The sequence below is a fragment of the Peromyscus eremicus genome, chromosome 5 (genome assembly GCF_949786415.1).
Source record: "Peromyscus eremicus chromosome 5, PerEre_H2_v1, whole genome shotgun sequence".
NCBI classification, from domain to species: domain Eukaryota; kingdom Metazoa; phylum Chordata; class Mammalia; order Rodentia; family Cricetidae; genus Peromyscus; species Peromyscus eremicus.
This window is the reverse complement of record NC_081420.1, coordinates 101128143-101140374: the sequence shown is the minus strand read 5'-3', so window position 1 is coordinate 101140374 and position 12232 is coordinate 101128143. Positions and strand designations below refer to the sequence as shown.

The 12232-nt window shown below is 47.4% G+C and overlaps 1 protein-coding gene across 2 annotated transcripts in view; it reads right to left on the bottom strand.

Annotated features, from left to right (window-relative positions):
* Window positions 1–370: 370 nt before the first annotated feature.
* Terf2 (telomeric repeat binding factor 2) overlaps window positions 371–12232 on the bottom strand; it is a 28900-nt gene continuing 17038 nt past the window's right edge. The window contains exons 7-11 of one of the 2 annotated variants that reach the window (XM_059264052.1): window positions 10654–10771; window positions 6413–6495; window positions 6253–6338; window positions 2995–3035; window positions 371–1647 (exon numbers count right to left, since the gene is read on the bottom strand). In XM_059264052.1, coding sequence (XP_059120035.1) covers window positions 1489–1647; window positions 2995–3035; window positions 6253–6338; window positions 6413–6495; window positions 10654–10771 — 487 coding nt within the window. In that variant the 3' untranslated portion in view covers window positions 371–1488. Of the gene's footprint in view, window positions 1648–2994; window positions 3036–6252; window positions 6339–6412; window positions 6496–10378; window positions 10772–12232 lie in introns of both variants that reach the window. The other variant, XM_059264051.1, reaches the window with a different exon arrangement.

The window sequence follows — 12232 nt, the reverse complement described above, 5'->3', positions numbered from 1 at the left end:
CACAGCACTGAGCAGCTCCGGGTCTCACTTTCCTGTGGCTTCATGTGTTGGCTGGTTAAGAGGGCAGGAGTACCAAATGCCACACACACACAGTGACAGGTTCTGAACCCACACTTTCCACACTTCAGTTAAGTTAAAGACTTAATGGAAACTTCCACACATCTCTAAACCTGCCTAGCACTCAGAAGACAGGAAGCAGGGACTGTTTAGTCCCTAGATAAAGAGATCCTTCGAGACATCCATAGCCTGCGTGACAGGGCATCCAAGGACTGGAGCGGCCTCACAGCAGCTCAGGAGCAGGTGAGGCGGCCTGTAGACCCCGCTGTCCACCTGAGTACATGCTGCACTGCAATTAACCAGCTCCGGAAGCTTGAGAAGCAAGACTTTAATGAAGAATGCTACAGTAGAACAATTCATTCTCATAGTTAAAAAAAGATTACAGAAAACACTTTACTGAATTTTTTTGTTTTTTGTTTTGCTAAAAAGACAGTTTTTAAGGGTGTCTGAAAGACAGCAAGCACAACACTGTACAAAAGGGAAGGGTGTTGGATTCCGGTGCAAGACACGACCACAGCACGACCAGGGAAGTGTGGAGCAACCACTTCACAGAGGGCGAGTTAGGCATTGGATTCAACCAGGACTGATTTTTAAGCTTTAAAAGTTCAGCATAAGGAAGGGCTCTGAGGAGGAGGTGGGTGGGGGTGGGAGCTAAGCTTATCTACAATCACCACTTTACCAAAACACACACTTGTAACCACGAGAAGTGTGGAGGATAAACCTGCCATGTAGCCCAGCACACGTTAACAGGGATGCCGAGGCAGTCAGGTCCAGGGCTGATGATACAAGTGGTTCAACAGTTTTCAAAGGAATCAGGTTCCACGAGGACTGACCTCTCAACACACAGAGTTCCTTTGTTCTTGAGTCAGGAGGCCAAAACTCAACAAGGATTAAGTTCATTCCAGATAATGCTCACACTGCTGGTTTGAACAGGTCATGGGATCATAAGTACTCCTAATGGATTCCATCATTTCTTAGGAGAAGGTTCTATGGATTACTGGGTATTCAAATCGAAGCAAACCACTAAAGGGGGACAAATGCTAATGATATTCTGCACTGTACAAGCTGTGTGCCTGTCGCCTCTGCTGCAGACATGGGGTAGACTTGGCTTTGCTTCTCAGCTCCATGATCTCCAACAGTGATGGGAGTGTTCATGGGACCTCCCTGGACAGAAAGAGGCTGCCCACAACTCTCATCTCAGTCCAGCTTCTGAAAGAGACATCATGTTCTTATGAACCTGTGGAACGGGAGGCCTTCTCAGTTCATGCCAAGCTTTTTCATGAGAGCATCCAGGACGATGACTCAGAACCGTGTTCTTGTGAACCTGGGGAACGAGAGGCCTTCTCAGTTCATGCCAAGCTTTTTCATGAGAGCATCCAGGACGATGACTCAGAACCGTGTTCTTGTGAACCTGGGGAACGAGAGGCCTTCTCAGTTCATGCCAAGCTTTTTCATGGTCCGCCAGCGGTCTTTGATCATCACGGCTGTCCGGTTCATAAAGGGGTAACTCTTGGAGATGGCAGCCCAGTTTCCTTCCCCATACTTCTGCACTCCGGCCTTCACCCACTCGCTTTCTTCTATGGTCCACTTCTGCAAAAGAAAACCAGAAAACCTGTCAAAACTTGTTGTCACTTACCTCTTTTCCACATATCGATGAGGTAATCAAAGCAAAAAGTCCTACGAGAATACTCAGAACCCAACAACACAGTATGAGCCAGGCAGTGGTGGCGCACACCTTTAAGTCCCAGCATTTGGGAGGCAGAGGCAGGCGGATCTCTTGCAAGGACAGCCAGAGCTACAGAGACAGACGTAGTCTAAAAACCAAACCAAACACTGTGGGTCTGGATAACTAGTAATCATCAATGTTCTGACATGTCATTCTTTATTGATAATCACTGCTGGGGGCTGGAGAGATGGCTCAGTGGTCATGAGCACCTGATGCTCTTGCAGAGGACCCTGGCTTGGTTTCCTGCATTTGTATGGTGGATCACAGTCATCTGTAAACTCCAATTTCAGGGGATCAGATTCCTCTTCTGGCTTCCTGGGGTACTGTACACACATGGTACATAGCCATACATGCAGGCAAAACACTCACACAAAGAAAAAAAAGCTAAAACACTAAAAAAACACTGAAACTTAAAAATAAGAAAAGTAAAGGACTAGGGTACAGCTCAGGGGCACAGTGTTCACCAAGCATGTGTGAGGGCTTAATCCCTAGTACCAAAAACCAAACAACAAACCCACTGTTGGACCTTAGTTTGAACTGTCTTTTTTTTTTTTTTTTTTTTTTTTAAAGATTGTATTTATTTATCATGTATACAGTGAGTGTTCAGCCTGCAGGCCAGAAGAGGGCACCATATCTCATTGTAGATGGTTGTGAGCCACCATGTGGTTGCTGGGAATTGAACTCAGGACCTCTGGAAGAACAGCCAGTGCTCTTAACCTCTGAGCCATCTCTCCAGCCCAGTTTGAACTGTCTTAAGAGGTCTTTTTACCAGGTATATGGGTAATCTTGGCCTGAGAAGGGAAACTTATTTTACCTGTTCCCATCAGGAAAGAGTCTTAAGGGCTGGAGAAGATGGCACAGCACTGGCTGGCCTTCCAGAGGACCTGGTTCCATTCCCAGCACCCACATCATAGCTCAAAACCATCTATAATGTAACTCCAGTTTCTGGTGATCTGATGCCCTCGCTGGCCTCTGCAGACACCAGGCACACACATGGTACACAGATACACCCAATTTTGGTTTCCAGCACCATCATCAGGTGGCTATCCGTCATTTGCAACTCCAACTCTGGAGGAATCTGACACCCTCATCTAGATTCCACAGGTACTGCAGTCACATGCACAAGCGCGCACACACATATAATTACAAATAAAATCTTACACGTAGGCAAAACATCCACACACACCAAGTTTAAACAAGTTTCTGCTTACCTGCTTTCTTGTTAAAGTGGCTGACTTGTCTTCATCTGGCGCTGTTGGAAAACATAAAGAGCACATTCAGTTTAGAGTAGTTCACATGAAGGAAACAACATCCCCAAAGGGAAAACTTGATTTCAATTCCCCAGGCACTGAAGGCTGGGGAGGCAGCTCAGTGCTAGAGTGACTGCCCAGCTTGAATAAGATGGAGCGTGATCCCCAGAATGGCAAAACCAGAACAAAACAAATTTCACTAACGCTGAGAATTCAAAGGACATCACGAATGAGTAATTTCTTCTGTTTTTTTATTTGCAGTCACTTCAGGTTCTAAGAACCTGTACAAAGAAGTGTTTCACAAACAGACTTGCAAAAATTGTTTTAAGGTGTTTTTTTGTTTTTGTTTTGTTTTTTTTGGTTTTTTGAGACAGGGTTTCTCTGTGTAGCTTTGAGCCTTTCCTGGAACTCACTTGGTAGCCCAGGCTGGCCTTGAACTCACAGAGATCCGCCTGGCTCTGCCTCCTGAGTGCCACCACTGCCCGGCTTTAAGGTGTTTTTGAGACAGGGTTTTTCTGTGTAGTTCTGCCCGTCCCGGAACTCACTCCATAGACCAGGCTGGCCTTGAACTCAGAGATCCGCCTGCTTCTGCCTCCCCAATGCTGGGATTAAAGGAGTGCACCACCACCTCCTGGCCTATATCAAACTTTTAAGTGTGATAGTCCCTCAGTGGTTTTAGAAAATAATGGTTTTGGGGGCTGGGGATTTAGCTCAGTGGTAGTGCACTTGCTAGGCAAGTGCTAGGCCCTGGATTTGGTCCTCAGCTGGGAGGGGGGGGAGGGATGAAAATAATGGTTTTGATAAAGAGTTTGAAGTCTGTTATCAATCAAAATTTATTGGAACTGGGCAGTGGTGGCACACACCTTTAATTCCAGCATTCAGGAGGCAGGGCAGGAGGATCTCTGAGTTTGAAGCCAGCCTGGTCTACAGAGTGAGTTCCAGGACAGCCAGGGCTACACAGAGAAATCCATCTTGAAAAAAAAAAGTTTAATAAAGGGCTGAGACGGGGGCTGGAGAGATGGCTCAGAGGTTAAGAGCACTGATTACTCTTTCAGAGGTCCTGAGTTCAACTCCCAGCAACCACATGGTGGTTCACAACCATCTGTAATGAGATCTGGTGCCCTCTTCTGGCCTGCAGGCATACATGCAGGCAGAACATTGTATACATAATAAATAAATAAATAAATAAACAAATAAATAAATAAATAAATATTTAAAAAAATAAAGGGCTGAGACATAGCTCAGTGGTAGTGTACTTGTCTAGCATGCACAAGAAGACCAAAGTTTGGTTTCTAGTACCCGCCCCAAGTGGCTCTCCATAATTTGTAACTCCAACTCTGGGGATCCGACACCCTCTTCTGGATTCCATGGGCACTGAAGTCACATGCACAAGCCCATACACACATACATAATTAAAAATACCATCTTACAAAGATTTACTACATATGTGCATATATGCACGGCTGTGTATACTCCCTGACTTACAACCCCTTTGACAACTACTGCTTTGAAATATCATCACTTTACTGTTCTTTTCTGCTAAGAATGTAAGTTCCTTGGGAGCTGGCAAGGTAGCTCAGTAGGTAAGTGTGGCCAAGCTGATGACATGAGTTCCATCCTCAGGACCCACATGGAGGATGAAGAAAACTGACTCCCTCAAGCTGTCCTCTGACCTTCACACACAATCCACAGCATGTGTGTGTACAAATAAATGGTTTTTGGTTTTCTGGGACAGGGTTTCTCTGTAGCCTTGGCTGAGTCTCACAGAGATCGGTCTGCCTCTGCCGCTTGAGTGCTGGGATTAAAGGGATGCACCACCACTACCTGGCTAAAATAAGTGTAATTTGTTTTTTTCTTCTTTTTCCCCCCACTGAAACAAAGTCTCACTATGTAGTCCTAGCTGGCCTCAACTCAGAGAACCTCCTGTCTCTGCCACAGAGTGCTCAGATTAAAGCACATGTCAGCCATGCCCAGTCTCTATGAAGGAACTTTGAAACTTTTTAAATGAAATTTTAAAATATTTTCACTTTGTATGTATATGTGTGCGGGTGCACTCACAATAAAGCAAGAGTGTGGAGACCAGATCAAGTTGAGAGCTGCTGCTCTTTCCACTATGTGGGGTCTGAGGATTGAACTTGGCTCCACTGACTTGGCAGCAGGTGCCTTTACCCAGAGTCATCTTGCTGGCCCCTATGGAGGTACTTTTTAAGGACAACCTTTGGCACTGGGAAAGAATTACTGTTGCTATTACAAGTCTTTACAATTCTCCAAATGAAGGTTTAGCATTTAGCTATTTCTATTAGAATGTAAAATATGTAGTGGGGAGATTCTAAAACAAATGCTAAGAGCTTTAGATGTAATTACATAAAGTAAATTTTCCTATCCTATACATGTATGCATAGAAACTGGTCACGCATCTTTTTCTTTTCATTTGGACTGGGGATGTAGCTCAACACACACACCAGAGACTTATTTTAAGAAATACAGAGATCAGGGAGATGGCTTGGCAGGTAAAAGCACCTGCTGCCAAGTCTGATGACCTGAATTTGATCTCTGGGACTTATAGGGTAGGAGAAAACAGACCCCTGCAAGTTGTCCTGACTCCCACATGCCACCTCCCCACCCACACAAAAAATAAATAAGTACAATGGAATTAAAAAAAATTTAATACAGGAGACCTAGCACTCAGGAGATAGGCAGGTGCATGGATCTGTGAGTTTGAGGTTAGCCTAGTCTACACAGAGTTTACGCCCAGCCAGGACTACACAGTGAGGCCCTGGCTCCAAATTAAACAAACAGAAAAACCCAGGTGTGATAATGGATGACCATAATCCCAGCACTTTGGAAGCAGGGGTATGAAGGCTGGAAGTTCAAGACCATCTTCAGCTGCTACCCAGCAAGTCCAAGGACATACTGGACTACATGAGACCCTGTCTCACCAACACCCTGCCAAGGGAAAAAAAAATACAGGGAGCCAAATGCAGCTACATGCCGTGATTCCAGCACCTGGGAGGCTGAGGCAGGAAGATCCTGAATTGAGACCAGCTTGGGCTCCACTGCAAGACCCTGTTACAACAAAACAAACACAATCTGACCCCTGATGATTCAAAATGAGACCAGGTACCTGGGACACAGACGGCCCTGGAACATGAACGTAACAGAACATGCATCGCACACCAGCACACATCTGCAAGAGGGCAAGGGAAGTCTGGGACTTACCCCGAACTTCAAACAGCTGGTCCTCTTCCACCCAAATTTCTTTTTCTTCAAGCCCGTTAGGGCCGTTCCACTTGTCTTTGGATACTCTAGGGGAGAGCAACGAAGATAAGCCATGAGAGACTCCCTTCACAAGCTCTGACCTCAGTCCCTCAGTGATCACTCAGGATCCACCACACAATGCTCAAATTCGCTGTCATTGTTCCTCGGCCAGCCCGGCGTCTCCACACATGAACACCTCCCAGGCTGCAGAGCCACGCCTCAAACTGGGCACCGAGTAAAGTACATTACCACATCGCCATCGCCCTCCACATGGCTTTCGTTTCCTCATTTGTTTAGTTTTCTTTTTCTGATGGTCTTAGATAGGACTATACTCTAAGCACATGCTGGCCCTGAGCGCTCAATCCTCCTGCCTCTCCCTTCTGAGTGCTGGGATTACAGGCATGCATCGACATACCCAGTCACTCGGGTCCTTTAAAGGTCCCAGCATTTCTCTCCTTCAGGGCCACGCTCTACTGCATTTACACCGACTTTGGTACCCTGCCTATTCCTGGAGTTAAACTCAAAGACACCTTGCATCAGTGTTACACTAGCCTTTTCTCCTCCTAAATCCAACATCACAAAAGCATATCGACTGGGCACTGTGGCACATACCTGTAATAACAGTATTTGGGAGACTAAGCTGTGAGAATCCCAAGTTCAAAGCTAGCCTGAAACACGCATGCCAGACTACATAAACAACAACAGTCTGCACACTCCTCCTCTATGCCCTGTGAATCCAGGCCATTCCCTACCTCGGCTCCACCACACCACCACCACTACACACTACATCTAATGCTTTGATCCTTTAATACAGTTCTTCATGTTGTGGTGACCCCAAACCATAAAATGATTTCATCACTACTTCATAACTGTAACTTTGCTAGTTATGAACTGTAATGTAAGTATCTGATTGATATGTGACCTCTGGGAAAGGGTCATTTGACCCTCAGGGGGTCATGGCCCACAGGTTGAGAACAGCTGCCCCTCAGCAACCCAGGCTGCTCTGTCCCTCTTTACCCAGGAGTACCTTCCCTGCTCAGGAGAGTTACAGGTCTTTCATACTGTAAAAACACATCTTTTTCTTTTTTCCTTTGAGGTAGGGTTGCCCAGACTGGCCTCGAATGTGCTGTATAATCAAGGAGACCTTTATCTTCTGACCCTTCTACCTCTACGCAAGCTGCAACAGGCATGTGCCACCAGGCTGGAGGTAGTGCTGAGGGCCAAATTAAGGGCCTCACACACGCCAGGCAAGCATTCTAGCAGCCAAGCGGCATCCTCAGCCTGAGGACACCTGTAACTACTGATCCAGCACAGAAAGCCTCTGTCCCCACCTCTGCCGATCTGAGGCCGTCCACAACTAGCCAAGGTCCCCCCAATTCCTCTTCTGTAGTTTTCCTAAGTACCTAACCAAGTAGCTGAGACAAATGGCGGACAATGTGTGCTGTTAATTCCGATTAGATCTCGAGAGTAACTTACTTGAAACGGAGTGGTATCACAGCCTCTTGTTTTACTGCGGACCGCTATTTACAGAGGCAGGTAACAACCAGGCTCCTGTTTTAAGTTTTCTACTTTTCCCCGTCCTGACACAGTCAGTTTGAACCTTGGTTCCTGCGGCTACCACTTCCCTGCGCTGCTGTTCTGACCTCTGCCGTCTTCAAAGGTAGGTTGCTAGTGCCCTGTCTTTCTTGAACTCTCCCTTTGCACAAATGTTTCAGCAGGGCCTGCCTGAGGCCTAAGCACCGGTGTGGTGCCCGACTGCCAATGGCCGTTGTTCACTTCTCACTTGGGGAAGGGGCTGAGCATAGTCTTCCTAGCTGTCAGGGGCCTGTGGTCCTGGGCAAGTCAGGTCATTTCTGGATCTCATATTCCTCACTAGCTAAGTTACAACTTCATGCACACTGGTCTAGTAGGGACTTGTCAAACAGCCTGTGGCTGCTGGGTTTGCTGTCTCCCTCCTCTCCAAGGGAAACCTTAACCCTTAATGTATGGCCTACATACATTTAGGGGGTGTCATCCCTTACATACAAGTTCTAAGAGTCCCTTTTACTTGACTAATAAACTCCTAGCAAATCCCGAATGTGTACAAGGTGCTGTGGGGCACAGACAAATCTAGGCATACGGCCTTGCCTTTCAGGCAGTTTCCACTAGCTCTGCCTTTCCCTGCTGGGTCCTTCTGCCTGTCTTCCCCAAACTCTCCCTGCTTATCTGTAGCTGTCTCCAGCTCCCTACCCCACCCTCAGTGGTGCCCCACAGGCCAGGGAACATACATGTTAAAATAAAAAATCTTTAAATGTGACCCCTGCAGTTTGAGAAGCTGCCTGTCTGACAGACTGACACTGCAAACTTAAGTAAGACCTGGCCAGCTGGTCGGTCCCCACTGCTGCTCTGTGCTGTAGTCTCCTGGTGTCCCATGCCCACAGACAAACTACAATACTGTCTAGAAGTCCTCTGACAAGGCACTTGCTACCTTCCTACTCTTTCAAGGCCAGCTCAACCTTTGTTCTTCTACAGGATGCAGTCCACCCAAGACTTGTCTAAGCGGGCTCAGGAACTCTCCCCCAGCTCACAGGGCACCTCACGCACTTCCTCACGCTGGGCTCACTAGATAGTGTGTGCAGCTTTGCAAGCCTTCCCACCACGGCGGCTGCCACGACTCAGTTTCACAGCCAGAACGCTTCAGCAGCCATGGACAAGCCCTACCTGCTGGGTGTGGCTATGTTCCATTAAATTTTATTAACAAAACAGGTAGCAGGTGATTTTGCCAACTCTTGCTGCACAGTACCCATCACACTCCAGACCCTGGACATATTACAGCACTGGGTATGTCTGCAACTGTCACACATACTCCCATTTACAATCCTCCTGGCATCCTGAATGCTCCTGTTTCTTCGTCTGCTCATGGGGCAGGATCTACACAGGGCTTCTCTGAGAAATAAATGGACCATGTATCAAAGGAGGGCAAGGTATGTAGAGCTGCATTAACTATGTCTGCCAGTGACTCGTTTCTCAAGGCGAGAGTGGTACATATAGTGCAAATCTGTCCGGAGGAAACCACGTTACCACATGCCATGGCCTTCACATTGCAGATCAGAGCAGGGTTCTCCAAACAATCACAACACATAGCAGTGCATAGAGATGGCAATGGCCTTGGGAGATCAGTGAGGTAGATGACATACAGCAGGGACAGCCGGAGAAGAGTTCATGGAGGAGCTAAGAGCTTCAAGAGAGGCACCTGATGTCTGTGGCCCCGGCTGCTGCGTCAACACCACACGGATTAAGACCCTGAAAACCCACGTTTGCTACTTTCAGCTGCGTGACCTCCTTTTCTGAGCCTTCCTCATCTATACGCTAGGGCTAACATCATCTCTGAGAGAGCGCTGGGGAATCAGGAAGATAACACATGAAGTGCTTGAGCCCAGAAAGCCCTTCGAAGCACCAATGGAATTCTGACAGGCAGTGATGGAGGAAGGACAGTCCACCGTGGGAATGAGAGGAGGGAACGTACAGCAGGAGAAACAAACAGCATGTTCCAGAGAGCAAGCAAACCAGTGCCTGCAGGGTGGATCCCTGAAGGGTGGATCCCTGCAGGGCACAAGGTAGCCAAACTCAAACCTGGGCTGGCAGTCACAGTGGGGAATAAAATTAATAGAATTAACATATTCTCCCCACTGCCCCTGAGCAGCTGGCAGAACATGGAAGATGAGGAAATCTTTACTGAATTCTGCTGAGTCTCAAACACCTATGAAAAGGTACAAAACTAAGTATTCATTGCTTTTCATAAATACCAAGTATATGAGGCCCAACTCAGACAAATTTCACAGAGAAGGCACTTAGGGTGGCCGGCAGAAGGCTCCGAGACCCTCCCTCCTTACTCCTGCCCGGGGGCAGTGCTGTCAGCCTACAGTGGGCTTGGGAACTGGCAGGGACTGCTACATTGTCACTCTCTGCGCCAGTCTCCTTCTAGCAGTTGAGCAAGCCTCGGTGGAGGGTAACTTAGCTGACGGTTACTTCATTCACGGAAGGAAAACCAGGCCCAACCCAGGACCGCCAACCAGCCCCAAAACTGCTACAAAGAAGGTCTTCATACTTGGGGTTCTTCTCCCCTGTGAGGGGTTGGTTGAGAGCTCTGGACTTGGATGGTGATGCTGACATGGCCTCCGGGGAGGAGTTGAGGCCTGGGCTGGGCTCAGTAACCTGGCTGTCCTCCTCCAAAACCAATCTGCTTATCGTCATCCGACTGCTCTTGGGCTGCAGTTCTGAGCCTCCCTCACCCTCAGCAGGAGCTGAGTTTTCATGTTCTTCTTTCCTGGGTCTCTTGTTTTTGTGGGTTGGTGATGATGAGGATGCTAGATTAGGAAGTACCAGATCTTTCTGGTCCAGTTTTGCAAAAGCCGCCTCTGAGTCTTGTGCAGTGGACAGAGCTTTGAAAGCTGCCTTCAGAGTTCTGATTCCAATGGTGGTTGGAGTGTTCCGAGGCTGTCTGCAAATAAAACACACACAGGAGAGTCAGTCTCCCCAGTGTGGAAGCACATACAAGTAGGCAGGACTCTGCAAAGATTAACCCTTCCAACAGAGGCCTCTTCAAGACTCTCCATCAAAATAAAACAAACCCGGGGTGGGGGTGGGGGTGGGGGTGGGGGTGGGGGTGGGGGTGGGGGTGGGGGTGGGGGTGAGGCAGCGCCTGCTTCCTTTAAACAGCTGTTGTGTATAAATGCCTTCACTTAATGAGCACAGATCTAAGTTGAATCAATTTTAAATTCCAAACAAGAGAACCTTACAGGTGCCAAGGCCAATGCTATTCTCTGCAGAGGTCTCCAGCCTGCATGCTATCAACTCTTTTAGCCTGTATGATCAAAGCAATGTTTTCCATCATGTAAGAGCTCTGAGTAGTACCCGTCAACCTCACATCTACCTGGGCAGCCAATTGATAACGTTACAGTCTCACTGAAATCTCCACTCTTTCAGCCATCCCAGTCCAACCCTCGTACGAGAAGCAACTAATGGTCTATACCCACAATACATTTAGAAACAGTGGCTTGAGAATTCTGAGCAAGTGGTGTGCCATGTGATCTGGAAGCATGAGACTGACTTTTACAGAAATTTTATCGATCCTCTGGAACAGCTAATGAGGTTAGAGTAAAATCTGTCAGGAAAAGACCAACCTCCCCTGACAAGTATGTCGGACTGTCTAACATATACAAAGCTGTTTTCTAAAATCAACATTCAAAAGTTGCAGAGGACCCAATTCAGTTACCAGCAGCTACACCAGGTGGCTTAGTATCAGCTGTGTATAACTCTGGCTCCAGGAACTCCAATGCCCTCTCCTGGATTCCATAGGCACCATATTCACCATACACACTCATGCATACAATTAAAAAATAAAATAAATCTGTTTAAAACCTGAGAAATCTAACCATACACAAAAAAGGACATCTCACACAAAAAATCCGAACTCAAGATTTGGAATGTTTAGACACTCTCACAAAGTAGCAACTGCCCAAATCAGAAAACCCGGCCTGCCTCCTCTTTCTAGTGTCCTGTTTTGGACTGTATTATTTTAGGATCCATTTGGCCCTCCGCATTTCAAACCAGGGTGCTATGATTCAGATATGGTTTCAGTGAATCACATGTTGACACTGAACTCCTGGTTTGAATATGGGACCCCAGCAAGTAATGAGGATTAGAAAAGGCCATCAGGATAGAGCCCTAAGATAAACTACCAATATGCTCAAGATCAGAGGACAGACAGACAGACAGACACACATTTTCTTTCTTTCTTCTTTCCTTCCTTCCTCCCACCCCCACCCCCACCCCCAGACCCTCTCCCCCATCAATCAGCATGCCAGCAAGAAGGCCATCACCTGCCTTTAATCCCAGCACTCGGGAGGCAGAGAGAGGCAGGTGGATCGAGGCCAGCCTGGGTTACAGAGTGAGTTCCAGG